The following is a 23,056-nucleotide window of genomic DNA, read 5'->3' as shown; positions in this document are numbered from 1 at the left end:
ATTTGTCAAAAATTGACATAAACTTGGCATCGATGTGAACAATGCATTGAAACTTACTAACTGAAGTACCACATAGTTTACCATTTCTTTAAGTTTAGCAGTTATTTCATATTTTTCCATTAAAAAAGATTACTGGGTATGTCTACCAGGTACAATTCATTCCTTATGCGTGATTGGCTAGTTGGTGTTATCATGTGATATTACCGAGGTAGGTGTATAGCTTAATTATGTCACCCCATTAGAATAAGCTTTTGTCGCTCAGTGAGTAAGATGCTAGACTTCAATTTTGGCGACACGGGTTCGAACCTGGTCTCCGACATATTTTTTTTTTACTTTTTGGTACTTTTTTTACAATTATGATATCAAAGCGTAACACATTCTATTAGATAATTGTCCTGAGATTAGTTACAGAAAAAAACTTTTTTTGGTGCCAATCTGTGACACAGTCCCTTTAAAGAGAAATTCAGTGCAAAGCTTTTTTACTGTACATATTCAAACAAACACAGAAAAAAAATATAAAAAAAATAAGACAGACTATTAAATCTGTAAAGTCACGGCCTATTTTGTACATAAAGTCGGCTTAGAACTTGAACCAGAAGTCTGTTTTTTAGGCCTTATCACTAATGGCATCATGAAACGAATGGCCTATTAGTACATCCAATACCTTAAATATTTAATATTAGAGCACTTGTATTATGACCTACTATTCAGCGTGACATTTCATTTCACTTTGCAATTTACACACAGTAAATCCTATTTACAAACAAAAATATTGACTGAAATAAATCTATAAAAGTCCTTGATAAAAGTGCGAATCAACACAGAAATAAGCAGAGTGCCAATTTAACTAATTTTAACAATCCCAAGAGGAATACAAGTGCTTTAATATTTAGATCAAAGCAAATGTCAGCTTCCAATACCCTTTTCAAAAGCGCATAATCGTTAATCTTGCAACAATGTTGCATTGGAGCTTTGAACAATTTTAGTGCATTGTCTTTGTTTTGTTTCATCAGGCCATTATTTGTGAAGAGACTTTATTATCAAGAGATTTTGTTTTTGAAACAATTATGTTATTGCCGTGGTTGCTTGAAAGAGGGGCGTCCCCGAGTGATCACTAAATGCTAGTTGGTTATTTAATTATATTTGAACAAGGGGCATAACTCAGCAAATATTGAAGCAAGAGTTATGCAACCAAAATGAGCATCAAGCCTCAGTTGAATAATATGGCCATAAAACACATTTTTATTTAATGTAAATATTAAAACTGTGATCTGATATTTTGTCAGCAGTCTTATATGAATGGTTTCCAGACATTTATGCAAAAATAGCTCATTCCAAGACCAGGCAAAAATAATAAAGTTGTCAAAAAGGTAAATCTGTGAGAATGCAACATTCAAGTCGTTTACTAAAAAACCTGTATTATTTTATTTTTTTGTTTAATTGTAATCAATGACCACTCATGTGAGGTCTTCTATGTAACATACATGACATATTTCTGAGAGGCTTCCCAGGTGATTTTGGTCTGAATTCCAGGGGATTTTTGTCTGAATTCCAGGGGATTTTGATGTTACACCACGGGATTTTTGTCTGAATTCCAGGGGTTTTGATGTTACACTGGGGGATTTTTGTCTGAATTCCAGGGGATTTTGATGTTACACTAGGGGATTTTTGTCTGAATTCCAGGGGATTTTGATGTTACACCAGGGGATTTTTACACAGCGAAATAATATTATGAATGCTTTCCACTTTTAACCTTGAGCTAGTATTTTAAAAACTTTTTTTTTTTAATTCCAAGGGATAGGAATCCCCAGGTGGGAGACCAGGGGATGGGTTTGAATTCAGGGGGATCCCCAACCCACCCCCCATATGGCATGTATGATGTAACTAATCAAAACGAATGGCGTTGAAACAAGTTACATATTTCAGGAAGATGTCACAAACCTTTCTTACATTTGGAAAAGACAACCTCATCCAGACTGTGGGAAATTTACCATGTAATTATAATAAAACTAAGATTGACATATTTAAGATCACTTCCGAAAATTCCAATTTGCAGAAAGCTGTATAATTTATATGCTGTTACTTTCAATGATTTTTTGGTACTACTGCCTTCTAAAGGCTGTTTCCCTTAGTGAAAATGTGTTCATTTTCCCCAAAAGTTCATAATATTTCCCAATTTCTTGAATACAGATCCTTAAAACAAAATCTTAATAAGACTTGCTATCTAACAGCATAATGATGCATGAAAAAGTTAAAATGTGTATTTGCTATTATATTTGCTATTTAAGCATGATTTTGTCATTTTCCCAAAATCAAACAAAAATTCCAATGTTGAAAGAACAGGCGGTGAAAATCATTCCAAAAAACAACAACACTGACTTTATATAAATAAAAAAAATGGATGGACAGAAGCAAATAATTGGCCCTACTATAGAATTTGGAAAAAAGTAGTTTGTTGAATATCAATATATATAAATATAATGTGTCCACATGTGAGAATGTTTACCTGAGCAGGTAGACAGCTCTTTCGATGTCACTGAGCTGTTCATCGACGGTCAGCTCCTCTAGCTCCTCGGAAGACTGAAAAATGAGAATAAAACTGAAATGTTCTGTCAATGTATATCATTTTAGTGATTTTTCTTTGTGCAATTTTAAGACTGCCTTCTGAAGCCTGTTTCCCTTGAAAAAAGTGTGCATTTTAACAAAAAAATCTTGATATTTTCCCACTTGATAAGACACAGTTTCTGTAAATGAATAAAAAGCAGTGTATTTCTTGAAAATTACACAATATCTTTACAACACTAGCTCACGGCCTCTAAATGCCAGCTCCATCACTTATCGGTGGTGCAAAGAAAATGACCTGTTGACACTTCTGTAGTGCAGCTATTCCTAATGTTTATTTATTCGCGTGTGAGTATGATCTATATTTTATTTAATAATTTTAACAGATAATTATTTTTAAAAATCGTAAAACGTGGTACCATGTAAGAACACTTTTAGTGCAGGTTGGCTATGATTTTGTTTCAATATTGTGAGAACTGTGGTGCAGCTTTTCTCCCAAATCGAACTAGTGCATGTTTTGCTAACATTTCAAGTACATTTCATTGCTTACCAAACCGTAAGAACATTCGGGTGCATGCAGATATAACTGTTATAGTTTTTACACAACACAACCAAACTAATAAGCACTTCTTAAAAAAGGAAATATGCACATCATACTTTATAAAAGTGGTGGTGCTGTTGCTCAAGTGATGGTGCTGTTGAGTAGGAGCGGCGCTGTCGATTATGTTTTGCGCCCAAAGTAACATAAAGATTTAACGCTTTTGGAATGAATACAAAATAAAGGTGGCTGTATTTATCATACATTGTTGCCTGTTATGCCCACCAGTTGTGGAAACAATACTCTATGCGAACTACCTTAACCAAAGTGAGAACATCCTGAAAAACAGTAGGCTTAGTGCCGTAAATTTTACCATAAAACTTCCTCTTTCGTAACGTAAGTCATAGAAACAACGACAGAGACCGGTGTGATGGAAAGTTTGGTTTAGGGATGCTATAAAAAGTTTTCTTTTCTTAGAATACAACTTACATGTCCAGCCAAAAAAATGATGATAGGCAATCATTAAGTACTATGCTAAGTTATACTAGGTTGTACTCCAGTAAAAAAATGCAGATAGGCAATCATTAAGTACTATGCTAAGTTATACTAGTTTGTACTCCAGTAAAAAAATGATGATAGGCAATCATTAAGTACTAGACTGAAGTAATACTAGGTTGTATTCTAAGAAGTTAACTTAACCTGCTATTTAGGCCTCGCTGAGCTCTGCTATATAAAATAATGAATTGGAGGAAGCCCTGAATTTAATTTACCATTTTTGTTCATTCATTTATTAAATTACCAGTTTTCTATTAAGCAAACAGCGACCTTGACAAAAACTAGTTTAGTTTGAAATATGTAATTGGCATTGAATCAAATGCCATCACTCAATTCATATCAACACTTTAAACTGTGAAACCAATGATACAGTCTTTTTTCATCTACTTAGAACTCTTCAAGTGTATAACAGACCAATTTAATGTTTGCAGCACTCTCTCCTTGATTGTATTGAAAATCTATAAAAAAAAAAAAAAATGAAATCAATACAAAGCACAAATTGGTGCAATTAACATGTCAATAAATAGTTTATGGCTGGAATCAAATATCCACACTAGAGATATTCCCCTATGCCAATTTCCCCAACTCGACAGTATTTAAAGGCACAATCAAATGGGTTAATTCATGTCAGAAAGTTGTATAATGAGCAGTTTTAATTATTGACAGAAAGGTACTTGTTTGAAAAACAATTGAGCATATTAATTATAACTGTTTTTTTTTTAGACCTAAAAAAGGTTTGACTTTGGTTTCCTCTTCCACCACAGTGTTTTTTGCACAATCCTTTTAGTATATATATATATATATACAATTACAATTTTTGACTATAAACAACTAGTACAGATATGTTTAAATGCAATCAGGCTCTTCAAATGGTTCAAACCCAGCCACTTAAAGGGAGCTTTGCCCACCAGCATGCTAGGTTATTTCACAATTTAAGGCATGTTGACACTAATTTAACACTAAAAAGGCCCCTCGAGTCCCATTTACAAAAAAAAACACTGCACTACTATAATTTTTTACTTTTGCACTTGCATTTTGCAATTGTCATTACTTTGGACACCACATAACTGAATACCTGATACTTATTATTTTAAATCTAAAACTAATAAAAAGTGCTGTTCTTTTAATTTAAAAACTGTTCTTTTATATCTTCGACAGATCAAGTGTTTTTTGGTACAAGATTATAGTCTCCCTTTTATCTTGTAAATTTCAAACACACATGAAAACCAGATGCCTTGTCGGCATGTCTGCACTGCAGATTTGAAACAAAGACATCATTGAATTAAAGCTATTTGAAATAACAACATATTTATCATACATGTGATAACGTCCCGGACGTCCGGGATTGTCCCGGAAATCGTATCTCTGTCACGGAGTCACGGAGGGTGCATGTTTGTCCCGGAAAGTCATAAAAAAAAAAAAACGAAAAAAAATAATCTCGGAATCGATTATCCTATTTTACCAATGTAAGTCAGCTATTTTGCCTGTCCGGGACACTGGTCGTAAAACACAGGACATGTTGACACTAATCCGTTAATTGGTACGTGTGTCGTCGAGGTCATCGTCAATCACCCGATAATTGATCTATCGGCCTATTGTTGTGCTTAACGAGTGGGGGAGGGTTCTTGTATACAAATTCATTGTTTTCATATGGATTTGTTTGGTCTTATGAATGATAGCTTTAAATTGATGAATTGATATTTTTCACACATTTTACCGACAAACGAGCATGAAGGTAAGTTCAAAGAAAGTGACAAAATGAGTAAAAAAAAACAAAATTAAAACACGGAAAACATCCCATATTCCTTTCAAATTTCAAAGTCGATACATCGTTATACTTTAAACAACTTACACGTCCATAAGGAATTTTAGTGTTTTGACATTTTTTTCCGAACTATCGTGTGTATTTTTACGCCGAAATAAAACTGACGATATGGGGTTTACAGGTGGTTATATAGAATGCTTTAATCACGTGACCATGGTAAGTCACGTGATCGCTTTATACAGCCGATTGTTGACACGTCTCTATCAAAATTATATGCATCTCCAAACGGAAAAAAGCTCATCGACTGGAAAATCTTTTTTATCGTTTGGAAAATATTGTGTGTCATAAATTGCAAACGTTTTAAATGTGATAAAAAAATAAATATTTTGTAACGCATGTTCTCAAAAGCGCGGGAAAACAGGTGCCCGTATAGTTGTTTATTTCCTGTTTTGATGAAACCGAAAGTAGACTGCATATCCTCCTGGTTAGCACTTCTTTTAAAGCCTGTGAAAATATCTGGTGATTTTATTTTTTCAAGAAAATGCAGAAAAAAAACAACCATGTCAAGTAAAAAATACGTCTTGGCAGTCAAAATAGGTACATTTTCCCGGCGTTAAAAACGACTAAAATAGCCCCAGATATGCTCTAGAATGCACCACAGACGTTCTCCATTTAAAAAAAAATCCGGGTGGGCATGCCCCCGGACCCCCCTAGTGTGCGTTGACATAACGACGAGTGTCCCGGAATCGACCCAAGAAATTATCACATGTATGTATTTATTTTGTTTTTGTATAGACCTGACTTATTGACTTTTGCTGCAGAAGCAATTGCCACATCTTGAGTAAATTCTGTTAGTTTTTCTTTTTTGAAATGTTGCATCATAAATGGTTTACGGTATAAATAATATGTACATGTGTAGCATACTGCACAAATTGCTACATGTATGTGCAGCTGTCAGTGGTTGAACCCACAATCTCTCGCTCGAAAGGCGGATGCCCCACCACACTGCTGTAAAAGCTACATTGTTGCTCAATAGAGAGACAGTGTTAAGTGCGAGTATTCTGTCTGTTACGAGTAAAACTTCACACTTGGCGCATTAGACAGTCTAACAGTTATATGATTATTTAGGCCTGTTCAAGAAAATTAGAATTAAGATGACAGTAGAATTGCTAAGAAAGGTAAGGCAAGAATGGATTATAAGAAGAGATAACAAGTTTGCCAAATATGGTACAACTTTGTCTCTGTACCCCTAGACATGTGACAGCTGTGGGCTCAAGCCCAGAATTATTCAGGCCTGTTCAAGAAAATCAGAATTAAGATGACAGTAGAATTGCTAAGAAAGGTAAGGCAATAATGGATTAATAGAAGAGATAACAAGTTTGCCAAATATGGTAAAACTTTATCTCTGTACCCCTAGAGGGAAGACATGTGATGTGCAGCTGTATGATCAGGCCCAGAACAACTCCCACATCTTCTTCAGTTTAAGTTTAAAGACAAAACTGCAAATGAGTATGTAGATATGCCTGATGAACTTTAGGGTTTAAGCTTATAAGTGTTGCAACCTGTCCTTTTTGTTACACTCTTCATCCCTCTTGGAGACCAATATGCACTCTTCTGCTGTCAGAGAATGAAATGCTAAAGATAATCATTTAATTACATTTATATTTCTTTCATTTTGATTGAAACTGATACTATGACTTTAATTGCATACAATCTTAATATATTTGGCAATTGAAAACCAAACATTCAAGTAAACCCAATTCTTGATTTTATACCTACCTTCTGTTCAATACCTTGTCCTTTTTAAAATAAAATGTATATCTAAACCCCTATGAACTTTAAATTTGATAGCTTAAATGCTTCCCTCAAAATCAATAGTAAAATGAGCTGGCATATTTGTAAACATGAAGAAGAAGTGAAAATGCAAAAAAATATTTAGTTATATTATCAGAAGAAAAATAGTGATTGCTTGTTTAATATAGAAAACTTTCATTTTCTACCTTTAAAGCCTTGGTGACAGGTCTTTCTATAGTTAACTCTTTCAAATCGTCAGCCAGTGACGTACTGGCATCTTTCACTTCCATCATGAAATATCACCGCACCATTTTCTTCTCCTTAATCCAGTTCAACAAATTTAATGCTCAGGTTTACCTGTCAGCGTTTCTTAATAGCATTTACTTAAAATAAAAACGTGTGACAAACTGTTGGCTTTACTTGACAACACAGGCCGCCATGATGCTCTTTCTAAATCTCCAGACAGGTGCGCGCTCTCGCGGGATTTTGCGGTTACAGAATACTAGAATATTGCAAATAAAGGGAAGCAGTTATTACTTCAAATCAGAGCAAATATTAACATATTTACTTCCCTTGCAATACTCTGATTTGTTATTTTGAAAAAAAAAACTCACTGTTCTTAATAGGATGGGATTTATTTGGAACCAATAATATACATCATACTTGCAGCGTTTAGACAAAAAAAAAATGCAGTTTGTATTAATTAAGTGTGCATAAACGTGCCTGTGTAACGATTTGAATGTAAATGTATTTTTTATATCGAACTGCGTTTTATGATTATATTTTTTTTAAACGGTACTATTTTGAGAATTCGTGCGTAAATAAGGAGTTTTCCTCGTGCATCTCGAGTATTGAACTGTTAATTCGCCGCTCAGACGGGATAGCATAAACTTCTTTCAAAATTGTCAAAAATAACATTGTCTTTTTATTATAATCCATACTGTACATAGAGTACATGTTGTGTACAATATTTTTTTCAATTTAATCACATGCTCTTTAATCTATCCAGCTTGCTAATTTTCTGTTACCATGGAAGTGCAAGTGATGTTGAGTCTAAGAGTAGTTTTGGAAACTTTATGATTGCTCACAAAAAGTGTTTGTTTTGTCTATAAAATTTGTAGCCATTAAAGCCAGGCATATGTTGCTGGTGCTTATTTTCTTCTTGGAAGCAATTGCTTTGAATGTGAGAGTGTATTTCTGAGTGTATCCCGTCTGTGGCACATCTATATTTCTCTTCATTTTTATTATCCTTTAAGTTAACTATAAACATTTATATCTAATATGTCATGTAATGAAAAAGAAAACATAAAAAGGAAATATTAAAAAATGACCACACCTGAAGGTTAATATCCCTGTTGTTATAAGGAATTAGGACACACACCTGAAAGTAAATATCCATAATGTTACAACGAATTAGGACCAACACCTGATGGAAAATATCCCTGTTGTAACAAGGAATTCGGACCCATACATGAAGGGAAATATCCCTCTTGTTATAAGGAAATAGGAAACACACCTGAAGAACCTACACCTGAAGGTAAGTATCCCTAATGTTACAACGAATAAGGACCGACACCTGAAGGTAAATATCCCTGTTGACGCAAGGAATTAGGACACACACCTGTAGGAAAGTATCCCTGTTGTTACAAGGAATTCGGACACACACCTGAAGGTAACTATCCCTGTTGTTACAAGGAATTAGGACCTACACCTGAAGGTAACTATCCCTGTTGTTACAAGGCATTAGGACACACACCTGAAGGTAACTATCCCTGTTGTTACAAGGAATTAGGACCTACATCTGAAGGTAACTATCCCTGTTGTTTCAATGAATTAGGACCTACACCTGAAGGTAACTATCCCTGTTGTTACAAGGAACAAGGACCTACACCTGAAGGTAACTATCCCTGTTGTTACAAAGAATTAGGACCCAAACATGAAGGTAAATATCCATGTTGTTAAAGGGAATTAGGATCCATACCTGAAGGAAAGTATCCCTGTTGTTACAAGGAATAAGGACACACACCTGAAGGAAGGTATCCCTCTTGTTACAAGAAATAAGGACACACATCTGAAGGAAAGTATCCCTTTTGTAATAAGGAATAAGGACACACTCCTGAAGGTTAATATCCCTGTTGTTACAAGGAATTAGGACACACACCTTAAGGTAAATATCACTGTTGTTACAATAAGTTAGGACACACATGAAGGAAAATATCCATGTTGTTACAAGGAATTTGGACCCACAGTTGAAGGTAAATATCCCTGTTGTTACAAGGAATAACGACCCACACCTGAAGGTAAATATCCCTGTTGTTACAAGGAATTAGGACACACACCTAAAGGAAAGTATCCCTGTTGTTACAAGGAATAAGGACCCACACCTGAAGGGAAATATCCCTGTTGTTACAAGGAATAACGACCCACACCTAAAGGAAAGTATCCCTGTTGTTACAAGGAATAAGGACCCACACCTGAAGGGAAATATCCCTGTTATTACAAGGAATTAGAACCAGCGTTGTTGTTACAAGCAATAAGGACCTACACCTAGAGGTAAGTATCCCTAATGTTACAACGAATTAGAACCAACACTTGAAGGTTAATATCCCTGTTAATACAAGGGATTGGGGCTTACACCTCAAGGTAAATATCTGTGTTGTAACAAGGAATTAGGACCCAAACCTGAAAGTGAATATCCCTGTTGTTACCAGGAAATAGGACCCACACCTGAAGCCAGGTAAATATCCCTGTTTTACAAGGAATTAGGACCAACACCTGAAGGTAAATATTCATGTTGTTACAAAGAATTAAAACCCACACCTGAAGGTAAATATCCCTGTTGTTTCAAGGAATTAGGACCCCACACCTGAAGGTAAATATCCCTGTTGTAACAAGGAATTAAAACCCACACCTGAAGGTAAATATCCCTGTTGTTTCAAGGAATTAGGACCCCACACCTGAAGGTAAATATCCCTGTTGTTTCAAGGAATTAGGACCCCACACCTTAACGTAAATATCCCTGTTGTTACAAGGAATTAAAACCCACACCTGAAGGTAAATATGCCTGTTGATTCAAGGAATTAGGACTGCACACTTGAAGGTAAATATCCCTGTTGTTACAAGGAATTAAAACCCCCACCTGAAGGTAAATATCCTTGTTGTTACAAGGAATTAAAACCCACACCTGAAGGTAAATACCCCTGTTGTTTCAAGGAATTAGGACCCCACACCTGAAGGTAAATATCCCTGTTGTAACAAGGAATTAAAACCCACACCTGAAGGTAAATATCCCTGTTGTTTTAAGGAATTAGGACCCCACGCCTGAAGGTAAATATCCCTGTTGTAACAAGGAATTAAAACCCACACCTGAAGGTAAATATCCCTGTTGTTTCAAGGAATTAGGACCCCACACCTGAAGGTAAATATCCCTGTTGTTTCAAGGAATTAGGACCCCACACCTGAAGGTTAATATCCCTGTTGTTTCAAGGAATTAGGACCCCACACCTTAATGTAAATATCCCTGTTGTTACAAGGAATTAAAACCCACATCTGAAGGTAAATATGCCTGTTGATTCAAGGAATTAGGACTGCACACTTGAAGGTAAATATCCCTGTTGTTACAAGGAATTAAAACCCACACCTGAAGGTAAATATCCCTGTTGTTACAAGGAGTTAGGACACCTACCACTGATAAAATTATTTGAGCCCCTCATAGTTGATGTATCAAGACATCTTTTATCAATGAGTTTCAAACAACTTTATCCACAAATAGATTTTATTACGGCTTCAGGAAGCTGCCGCAATTGTGATCATAAAATTTAGTGCATCCACTAGTGAAAACTGTTAACTGATTTCATCAGATTTAGCATAAAACTAGAACTGTCACAGTATGTGACGAATACCCCGGAACATGACATTGACCTTTGAACAATATATAAAAACAGTAATTACCTCTCATTGATGTTTTGAAACACCACATGAGACCCATGCATGGTCACTGTAATAAGTCAGTGTTGTTGTTGGTCTTATGCCAATTAATCCAGAGAGATACATATGGTCGAGACAAGAACCTAATACATGGGTCGGTGTGTGAGAATACTGGCGAAATCCATTTTCTGTGAGCGTGTGGCATATAAGAGAAATTGGACGTGCAATCACATTTTTGTTGAAGTCGCCGGTTATAACAACTGACGGTTGACTTTCTAATATGCAGCATTCCATTTTAAAATCTGTCCATACAAGAGAAAGCTACAGCCCAGACACAACCAACTATATTTTATTCTTTATATGCAGCATTCCATAGTATTCAAATGCTAAGTGTGACCTTGACCTAAGAGAAAGGGACAAAGGTCTTGCATGGACACGTCATCTTGGTACGTTGAACACATGTGGCAAGTTATTTTAAAATCTGTCCATACAAGAGAAATGTACAGCCCGAACACCACCACCTTTACTCTATGTCCTTATATGCAACATTCCATAGTATTCAAACACTAAGTGTGACCTTGACCTTAGAAATAAGGACACTAGTCTTGCACGCGACACGTCTTTGTATGTGGACCACATGTGGCAAGTTATTTTAAAATCTGTCCATACATGTCTATTGGTCAGCTATTTTTAATGTCCAATCAAAACACTCAGGTTCTATCCTTATCCTTAGATATGCCTCAGTGATTCCTTTCAGTCTATTGGCCAGCTATTTTTAACATCCAATCAAAACACTCACATTCTACTCTAAAATTTAAGTAAGATCTAAATTGAATATGGCCCCATTTATAGATTTCAAATATCCCATACACCCCTAAGGGTCATAACTTGTAACTTAACCACTAGGGTATTGCCACCAATTTTAGAAAACTAAACAAGACCATTTTTAAAGATACTTTATTATTATCTTATTACCAACCATAAAACATATTCTTGCAATGATCAACCTGTTATAATTATACATCAGATCCAAACCCTTGCTACAAGTTATTGGTCCAAATCATAACAATGTTGCATATAACATCAGTAACAACCATAAAATACAATATCCTATACACAAATGAAACATGTGAGACAAAAAAACAACATAATTCATACAGGAATATAATATACAACCAGAAAAAACAGGGGTTCTTATAACAGCTGATAATTTTAATCCTTGAAACAATTCCTGGGCTGGTATTCAATGCTGGTCTTAATTGGATCTAAGAACGATGTAGCTAATCTGAGTACTTGTTACCATAAGACTAACTTTAATTGAATATTGAATACCACCACAGGATTTGTTTGGGTAAAGGGGCTTAGACCCCTTTTGAAATGATTTCTAAAGTTAAATGTATTAATTTCAAGGAACTATCTAATGTTGTTGCTTCAAAAGTCAGAGCAACAGGTAATCTTTACAACTGTACAACAGTCTGAAGTTATAAGCTCTAAATCAATTTTGCAGGATTAACCCTAAAAATTAAAGGGGCAAGACACTTCAGACTTAAAGGGGCGAGACACCAGATTGTCCCCAAATCATCAAATATACAGTATATCCTCAAAACAAGCCTTTAATTGCCAGTGCGAGCTAGTAGTAGGTTGATAATACATTATAATACATGATTAAAATCATTAACAATCATGTTGCTGTCTCATCTGTGTTTCCCTGTTTAAAAAAGCACATCATGGTTTCCCAGTTTAAATCATATCTGTTTATGAGTACAGATAAATATACCAACGCTATTTTTAAACTTACGTGGTTGACAACATGAGTAAATTTCAAATTGGAAAAATGCTCAAAATCTACGAAAGATGCATGTATCATTAGCGATGTGATACAGGAGTAAGTAAGATTCAAGGTGTTGTACACATCGATGGCTATTTTATATTTTCTTTTTTTCTTGTATCATCTGGTGTCTAGCCCCTTTAAAATCTATGACTAAAGAGACTATGCATGCACAAATATACCAGATATTAAATAACCCTAAATTTAGCTGTTTTTAAAGATCACTTTATTCTGCACATATATCATAGTCATAGTATCATCAAAAGACTTGAGGTTATTTTAGACAAATTTCATTCTGATTTTGTTTTCTCTTGCAGCGAAACCAAGATTTGTATTCTTTGGTGACGGTTTTAATTTCTGTCTGATGTGATCCAATTATACATCAAAGAAAAATTATACTAGCCAAAAGAAGAAACTGTACCTAATATATAATTTTTTTCTAAAATAACCTCAAGCCTTTTAATGATGACATGATGTTTACCTCAGTAATTTGAGACATCTGTTATACAGAGAGGTACTACCTCAAAGCTTGGAACAATTTTTAGAATGAAGTTTTCTTTTAAATTGCTATTTCTAGGGTTATTATTTCAGGTTTTTTTGCACACAGCGTCTTTATTCCGCTTGTAAACTTAATCAAAAACATTTAAGCGAGATAATTACATGCCTATGAAGTGTTTCAGGAAACAAAATTTATATGGTATTTTACCAGTAATTCTTCATTGGTCAAGTAGTTAAAAGGTTTTTCTGAAATTGGAGTAACTGAACATTAGTCAGTATAGCTGCTAAGCTGGTAGGGTAGTTGTTTTTCAATGTCGTTCAAGTAACATATAAATTACTAATTAGAAAAAAATGTTAGATTCATTTAAAGCTGCACTCTGCAAGCTGATTTGACAATTTTTTCATTTTTTTGGCTCAGAATCAGCTGATTTTTGAATCAATAGTTTCAAAAAGTCATATAGGATATTACACACAATAGAACCGATCTCAATTAATTGAAAATCTTGGCAGATTTTCATTTTAAAATTCTTAAAGCGTTAGTAATGCTTTAAGCCATAAGACATCAATTTTAAAGAGTAAATATTTAAACCTGCAATCTTATGTTTTATCAGCAGTCTTATATAACTGGTTTTCAGACGTTTATACAACATTTTGCCCATAAAACAAAAAAGAAAAAAAAAGTTGTCAAAAAAAAAAACGGTTTATCTGTGAGAGTGCACCTTTAAATGAAGGCTGGATTGTAGTTGTACTTATGCCCTGCATTTTGACCTTCAATAATATTGGATATTAAGACCGCTTAATAGGTGTTTTAACGTTTTCTTTTTTAGGGAAGTGATTGACCTGGCAGCTGAAAGGCTGAAACCATTTCGGCGATGGATTTGGGGTGCACTTTCGGCCACCAGTGGGTGTCAAAGGGGGTGTAGCACCCTGCCATGAAACAAATCTAGATTTTTTAGAAGTCCTTGAGACTTTCAAAATCGAAACAAACTGGAGTGTCAATATTACCGACAAATAAAGAAACAACCAAACGCAACCAGCTAACTGTTTTTGATATATTAAAAAGAAAAAAAAATATATATATAAATTTATATGTATATATATTTTTTTTCTTCTTCTTTTTGGTCCCTGGAGCCATTATATCCGTTGAAACCCTCCAGACAAATCACATCCCTGTATTTCATCAAAGGCCATGTAAAATTTATTGTATGTTTAGTATTTGGGGCCTGTTTCAGTAAATAATCTTAGTCGTTAAACTCCAAAACCGTAATCTTGAATTAGAAGAAAATTTCTTTGTCATGAAATTTCGAGAAGCGATTTTTTTTTAACTAACATTTGATTCCATTTTTACTACTGGCTTAATGTAAATTCATGCAAAATCTATAATGAAAATGACATTTATCGACTAAAATCAACATTTCACACTAAAATTCACTAAGATCTTTATAAAAGGAACCCCAATGGTCTAATTTCAAACCCTATCAACCGAGCAGGAAAACAAACAAAATCCAAAAGAAAAAAACATCAACCTTATTATCTTTACAACAAATGGCCTTGGTAGCATATTTAACAATCAAAAAAGGCATCATATACATTGGAAGGTCCAAAACCTCTCAATAATTGAACTTCTCCTTGTATAATAATTTAATGTTCATATTCTTGACTCAAATGATTGTTTTTTTTTATTAGAAATTTATTTTTTATTTTTAGGACTGAAACCTTACCACTTAATGACGTAAAACATAATTAATTTCGCCTGGCCTTAAACAGTTTTGCATGCAAGATTGAGGTGTGGGCATAAACAATTCTGATTCAGGATGAAACAATTTCTGAACATAAAACATTATTATATGCTTTCCGGAGGTTTATAGAGATTAATCAGTGAAAATAAAATTGATATTTCAATGTTTCAAACAAATTTTAGTCGCTTTCAGATCCCAATAAAACTTCAGCATGCATGCAATTTTAATGAGGTCGTTTCAGAGAAGACATTACATGCGCAAACAAACTGGCACGTTTTTCTAAAAAAGTGTTAATAATTGTCTTCATATTCATATAATAAAAGAAAAATTGTTTGTTTCAGTGTAAGATTGTAATATATTTCACCTTGTAAAAACCAAAAGTGAATATTTCACTTGTTGCTACTTTGGTGCTTACTCGGGTGAAATATATTATGATCTTACACTAAAATAAACAATCCTCCCCTATTTACATTGTAACACATCTATAGTAACAATAGGTGTCATGTTATAAAGATTTTCCAAGGGTTAGTAAAATTCCGCTATTAAAGATTACAGTACGATCAGTCAATATGACAAACATAAATGAGTAAAATAACCATGGCAACCTAATGACATGCATTATTAAGATAGCAAGAAGCACAATTTATCTTACAAAATACCAATAGTCTTTTATTCCATAGAATGTTATAAGTGCTACTAAAACTGTTATACAACCTAAGTTAGATTTCACATCAATTTCTATTGCACAAAAATGTAAACAATGTTTTGAGCAGACATGTATGTAGTACACAACATAAGGCCATACCAAATAGATTCTAAGTTTTAATTGTCAGGTTCCAATTTCAAAACTTACATATACCAAGCAGGAAAAAAAGCAGTCATAGAAAAAAAATCCTATTTTTTTCTTGAAAACACATTTGCTTGATACGAAGCAGATTTCACCAACTGTAATTGAAAAGAAATCAACAACATAGACATTTGTAGGTCAATGAATCAAGACTGTTTAATTTTACTGTGCAAGTGTCTTTTTCTTGAATCAGGAGCCTTATTTACTAATGACTAAAAAATGGAATTCCGAAATATTTCAAACTACCAAAAATACAAGTAATTTTGACAAAGATGTGTCAACCTTTTCATTGTTGAAACCCTTTTTTTTTACAGTAAATTTTACCATATTTGCTTAATACCTTAAGACCACAAACATAGAATCACTTCTGCATGGCCTTATATGCCATAAACTACGCTAAACAGGAATCCGTTTTGCATGGCCTGATTTGCCATAAATTACACTAAACATAGAATCAATTTACATGGCCTGATTTGCCATAAATTACACTAAACATAGAATCAATTTACATGGCCTGATATGCCATAAATTACGCTAAACATAGAATCAATTTACATGGCCTTATTTGCCATAAACTACGCTAAACATAGAATAAATTTTGCATGGCATTATTTGCCATAAACTATGCTAAACATAGAATCCGTTTTGCAAGGCCTTATTTGCATAAAAACAAGGTTAAACATAAATTATTTTTGCATGGCCTTATTTGCAATATACTGCACTAAACAAAGATTCAATTTTGCATGGCCTTTTTTGCCACAAAGAATGCTTAACATAGAATCAATTTCGCATGGCCTTATTTGCCATAAACTAGGCTAAACATAGAATCAATTTTTCATGGCCTTATTTGCAATAAATTAGGCTAAACATAGAATCAATTTTGCATTGCCTTATTTGCCATAAAGTATGCTAAACATAAAATCAATTTTGCATGGCCTTATCTGGCGTATTACGATATCTCCAGCTTAACTTTAGAGAAGAAATATTTTTAAATATCCGATACAAGTAAAGATTTCATTTTTGTACAAAAAATGAGAGAAATATATTTAAAATTTTGAATAAATTATATCACATAATATGAAATTATGAAATGTTTCAAGTCAAGTTAAAGTTTATCAAACAATAGACACAATTTTATCATGTAGACCACTAAAATAAGAACAGCAAAATTAACAGGGGTGATGCAAATAGTGACACACACATATATTTACATTCGCCTAGTCCTTGAGATTATGACATAAAACTTGACGATCATATTGTATAACACGCAAGGAGTTATGACGTCATTGTTTATTTCAATATTGCGCTGCGATTGGATTAGCACATCATGATTTAACCAATGATATATGATGATACAAATATCAGCAATTCTTTTACACAAATGTATGTAGTCGGTTTAATTTCTTTAAGAACAAAAACTCAATTGCAGAAGAAACTGCTAATTTTTAATCATATTGAATAATTATTTCAAATGTACATATACATATTGATCGCACACAGCGAGCGAGCAAATTACCAAGAAGCGTTAGCGCGTTTCATAGAATTTCACCTCCCGTGCCCTACTGAGTTCATACAGCATAAAAACAACAAAAAAGCATATATATATCATTGATTTTAAATGAATATTTATGCACTAGTTCTTGTAATTTTGCGCACTGTCAGGAGCGCACTTTTGTTCACACAAGAACAAGCACAGATATTTTCCTACAAGAACAAAAACATTTTTGTTTACATATGCTTAAAAAGTAAAATGACTTTTTAAACTCTTTGTTTGCATCTTATTATCACAAACTTCGAAGAGAACATGAAAAATTCACAAGTAAGAAATTCATAATGTAGTTTTTATGTCTTTCCTGGGTATAATTCTTGAAAGCTGAATGTCTATGGGATTGAAACTGAAATGATGTCACTTCTGATGTACTGGTATCATGAAAAATGAAGGCGTTTATTTAAACTGCCGCTCCATGAAAATAATGTTTAAGTATCAAATATGTCAAGCTTGTATCAATTATCAATCATATTTTAAGTTTATATGAAAACATTTTCTTTTTCTGATTATCTGAAGCATTTAATATAGTACATACAGACAAGCAACTATATCGCTGGTCTCACTTCAAAATGCCGAAGCTGCCTTTTTTCTATTTCGGAATTTTTACATCACTGCCGAGTAAATAGTCAAATGAGAAAATGGTGTTGCATCATGTGTCGAGCAACGATTGGATATCTCACAGAGAAGCAAAAATGCCGAACCTTCAGAAATCTTAACTACAAAAACTGTAACTTCAGCATTTTGTTAAAAAAACTGTGATCAAATTACCAGGATTAAATGCTGAAAACGTTGCTACTGAAAACATGGGATATTTAAGCTTCGGCATTCGAAGTGAGGCCATTGTTATGCATTCAATGCAAATAGAAGTATTCACATACAACATACAGATCAAAGGTGTTTGCTTGGATACTAAGCATAGCAGGACAAACATTACTCCACGGTTGTTGTTTTTAAACGATTTTGATAGCCGATTTTCAATTATGCTCACAATGCCCATGTTTTTTCACCAAATGCTGAATAAATTTCCAATCAAAAGTTCTACACAAATTTGTTCAAGTTCTCTTTTAACCCTTAGGCTGCTGATGGCGATTTTAAGGGCTTTGCAAACAGCTTGGAACCAGACCAGACGCCGAGTAACTCGGCGCCTGGTCAGGTTCCTAGCTGTTTGCCACTCAGTCAATATATCCCCAAAGTTTTAAGTAAATTGAAAGAAATTTAGAATAAACCAGACGACTTTTTTGAGCAGACGACAATTTACCCAGCATTCAAAGGGTTAAATACTTTACTTTATTATTGTGAAGTTATAATTGGCCATCAAAAATGGTTTAAAAGAGTAATTGTGTATATTCAACTTACATAAATATTTATTAAAATTTCCAAATTTTGTGAAAAACAACACGAAAATTCCCTATTCCAACATCAAATATAGCTCATTTTCCCCAAGATACTGAAAAAAACAACAACATCTTATAACAACATCTTATGATATTATATGGTAAGTTTAAACCAACAAAAAATAAGAATTATTTTGAGATATAGTAGCTTACTTATTATTGACCACACAAATATTTCAGTCCTTGTTCCTGTATAACAAATAGTAACTTAACCCTTTCCTTAATTCAGAAGTTAATCCACTCGTTATATATATAACTTAAATCTGCACTCTCACAGATCGACCATTTTGACAGCTTTTTTTTGTCTCCAAATAAGCCAATTTGTGAGTAAATGTCTGGAAACCAGTGATATAAGACTGCTGACAAAAGATCAGATTGCAATTTTTCATATTTATGTTCGAAAATTTATGTTTTATGACTAAAAGCGTTACTTTCCCTTTAAGAAAAATGATACATTCATCAGTTTTCCAAACAATGCAATCTGTTCTATTGTGAGTTATCCTATCCAACTGAATTGAAGGCGTTTAATGTGATAACAAAATCAGCCGATTCTGAGACAAAAACTCAAAAAATTATTTTTCAAAACTATCAATCTGAGAGAGTGCAGCTTTAAGAGTAAAAAGGGGAAGCTTATCTATGAAGCTCTGGATAGAAGGGGATAAACACGCATCTAGCCACGAAAGAAATGTTTAAAAATCTTGATTTCAATGAGCGAGTTCAGCAGTACATGTACTTTATTACAAGCAAAAAGAAAACATATTAATAATATTTACCGGGGGGGAAATAAATCCCACTTTTAATGAGCCAGTTTTTAAGTACATATACTTTACAGAAAGAAAATATATTATAAAAATTTAATGGGGATAAATTATTACACAATCACGTTATTACACAACCTTGAAATAAGAATACCCGGTTTTAGTAATTAGAAGTTATTTACAGTGGTACATGTATTACCAATCCAGGAAAAAACACACAGAGAATTAACATATTACTAAAATTATACAACATTTCAACAAGGCCAGAGTGAATTGTTTGTTTGATGTTTTCCGAACTTAACTTCCAAGGTGTTGGTATGTCGGTTTTTTCCTTTCCTTTTTTTACCCCCTATCCTTAGACATGACTCCTTAGTGATTCCTTTCATTTCATTGGCTTAAACCAGTTTAACAGCCCAATCAAAACACTGAGATTATAATTTGAAAATTAAGTAAAATCTGATTCCTTTTATTTCATTGGCTAAAAAGTTTAACAGTCCAATCAAAACACTGAGATCATAATCTTCAAATTAATATAAATCTAAGATGGAAATTAATTTCAGACCTAGATGCTTTGCTAAGTACACGTACAAGTTGGATACCAGATGTGATCTTATCACATGACGTTCATTGTTTCGCATATAATACAACCATTAATTATTTTCTTACATAACACTTAAGTAACTTGAAACTGACGTCATTTCATCCTACTATATGTATAAGTGTGAATATATATGTGAGTAACAAACTAAATATCCGATTTTGTATGCCCAAGTAGTAATCACATGTGTATGTTTAATTGCCAAGTTGGACGTAAAATGCCGTCCATAAGGCTGATATAAATTAACTGCTAGATTTACATCCATTTGTTTTATTTTAATGGGGGTGGGGGGTAACATTTTCTTTTTTTAAGATTACTGTTTCACCTTTAAATATGTGTTTATGCTCTTTCTTAGTGCCTAAGTAACTGTTTACACGTGTTTCTAGACAAGCCGGGGGGGGGGGGGGGGGGGGGGAAGAAAGAGGGGATGGGCGGGACAAAAATCTAGCAAATAATTTATAGTTGCCTTACGATGTACATATAAGAAGTCAAAACCACTCATTATTAGCAAGAATGAGGTGGTCCATGAATTTACACTGAAATCATTATGACCACAAATGGATCCACTATGAATTAGCAATGGTAAACAAGTAATCCATGTGTGTATGAAGATATGGAGTTCTTCAGTACATGGAAAAAAAAATCTTTTTCTTCTTTCAAGCGATGGACATGTAAGTATTAAGTTCTGTTTCTACATGGAAACTTGTTCTTTCTCTTCTTTCAAGCGATTTACATGTAAGTATGAAGTTCTGTTTCTAGTACATGGAAACCGTGTTCTTTCTCTTCTTTGAAGCAATTGGCATGTAAGTAAGAAGTTCTGTTTCTACATGGAAACATGTTCTTTCTCTTCTTTCAAGCAATTGACATGTAAGTATGAAGTTATTTTGTACATGGAAACATGTTCTTTTCTTCGTTCAATCCATGCACATGTATGTATGAAGTTCTGTTTCTACATGAAAACATGTTCATTTTGTTCATTCACTCGATGGACTGACCAGTCTCTTGGGTCAGTTGTTCACTTGAATACATGTCGTAACATTGGCACGTGGAGCTTTATCCAAAATATTAGATGTATGTATGCTATATAACAATCTTTTCATAGGGCGTGCTGTTCATGTGTTTTTTTTCCAACAGTGTTCTGTAACTGTCCTGCCTTAACCGCTGTAAGCACCTAAAAATATACAAATATTATTAGATATTATTTATAATTTATTATAATTTTCATATTATTATTATCATTATTATTATTATCATGATTATCATTATTTTCACTATCACCATCATCATCATCATCATCATCATCATTATTATTATTATTATTATTATTATCATGATTATCATTATTTTCACTATCACCATCATCATCATCATCATCATCATCATCATCATCATTATTATTATTATTATTATTATTATCATTATTATTATTGTTATCATCATCATCATCATCATCATCATCATCATCATCATCATCATCATCATCATCATCATCATCATCATCATCATCATTATGATTATCATCATCATATTTCCAGTTATCATATAAGACTTAAAACAAACAGGCCCTGGGGGGTGGGGGGTTAATGCTTGCCCATTTTCTCAGTATATATAGGATTATTCTTTGCTTAATATGAGCAAATTATGGGGGTACATCCTGTTTATCTGTTCTGAATAAATATAAACAAAACAGTTCTTTTCCAATGAAAGCAATTTTCAATGTCAAGCCAAATAAAAGAAAGATGTCTACTATAAATAGATCAATTATATGTAACTAGACTGGTATGGATGCTTTTGAAGATATGAGGAAAGGAAACAAAAAAGTTACCATAGTTACAAACTAAAATAATATGATATTATGTTTTTTGTGGCATTTGAAGCGTTTGATCTTCAATCAACTACATTAGGATATCCTCAATTCCTTAAGAACACATGAATTTCCATTTATCGTTATGTTGTTTTTCCATTAGCTAATCAGTATTTCATTTTCCCGGAAATTAAGGCAACAGCCATAAAACTTTTCATCCGATCAATGTCCATTGAAATAGTTTTATTCTTGGTTAAAATAATGATGGCAAAAATAATTAATTGTGTGGTTAGGGCTACAACTTGTCAAATATAACAAATACTCTGAGTAGGTAAGATTTTTTTCATTTTTATTTTATTTTCATTTAATAGGCTGTATGTTAAAACTTTATTTTTTTCAATGGGGAATAGCATAAAATTAATCTTCAATACCAAGCTTTTTAAACATCATATTTTTATATTCTAACGAAGTGTATTTTTAAATGAAAGACTATAAGAACAGTAGAGTCAGCCCCTATTTCATATGTAGGGTCGGGTAACACAAACCGGAAGTGTTTTTGAGGGCTGTTCACACAATTATATATACATGTAAGCTACAGCTTGAAGTAAGAGAAAAAAACAACACTTTTATTTTAAAATATGCTGAGAATGGCATTTTTTGCAAGCCTTACTAAAATACTTCATAATACTTAATAAACACTAAACATTTATTTATATGAATATGACTTACAAAACCTGTAATATTCATAAATATTCATCAGTATTAGATGCCCTAGCCCAAATTCTTGCATATTAAGTGCTTGGCATCAAATGCTTTCAGAACACGCCATGCTATATAAAATAATAAAAAAGAGCAAACCAGGAAATCATTTTAACGGAGCAGGCCTTGCAGGTTTGGGTT

General features: G+C 33.4%; 2 protein-coding genes across 3 annotated transcripts in view; both read right to left on the bottom strand.

The window, feature by feature from the left end:
* LOC128208271 (serine/threonine-protein phosphatase 4 regulatory subunit 4-like) overlaps positions 1 to 7,640 on the bottom strand; it is a 78,574-nt gene extending 70,934 nt beyond the window's left edge. For both annotated transcript variants that reach the window (XM_052911784.1, XM_052911786.1), the window contains exons 1-2: positions 7,421 to 7,640; positions 2,507 to 2,580 (exon numbers count right to left, since the gene is read on the bottom strand). In XM_052911784.1, coding sequence (XP_052767744.1) covers positions 2,507 to 2,580; positions 7,421 to 7,507 — 161 coding nt within the window. In that variant the 5' untranslated portion in view covers positions 7,508 to 7,640. The remainder of the gene's footprint in view (positions 1 to 2,506; positions 2,581 to 7,420) is intronic.
* Positions 7,641 to 12,080: 4,440 nt separating this feature from the next.
* The window catches only part of LOC128207463 (protein phosphatase 1 regulatory subunit 37-like), a 37,916-nt gene continuing 26,940 nt past the window's right edge, over positions 12,081 to 23,056 (bottom strand). Inside the window, exon 13 of the mRNA XM_052910396.1 lies at positions 12,081 to 21,523. The gene's annotated coding sequence lies outside the window, so the exon portion shown is untranslated. The remainder of the gene's footprint in view (positions 21,524 to 23,056) is intronic.

This window comes from Mya arenaria, chromosome 11, assembly GCF_026914265.1.
Source record: "Mya arenaria isolate MELC-2E11 chromosome 11, ASM2691426v1".
Taxonomy (NCBI): Eukaryota; Metazoa; Mollusca; class Bivalvia; order Myida; family Myidae; genus Mya; species Mya arenaria.
This window is presented reverse-complemented; position numbering and strand designations above follow the sequence as displayed.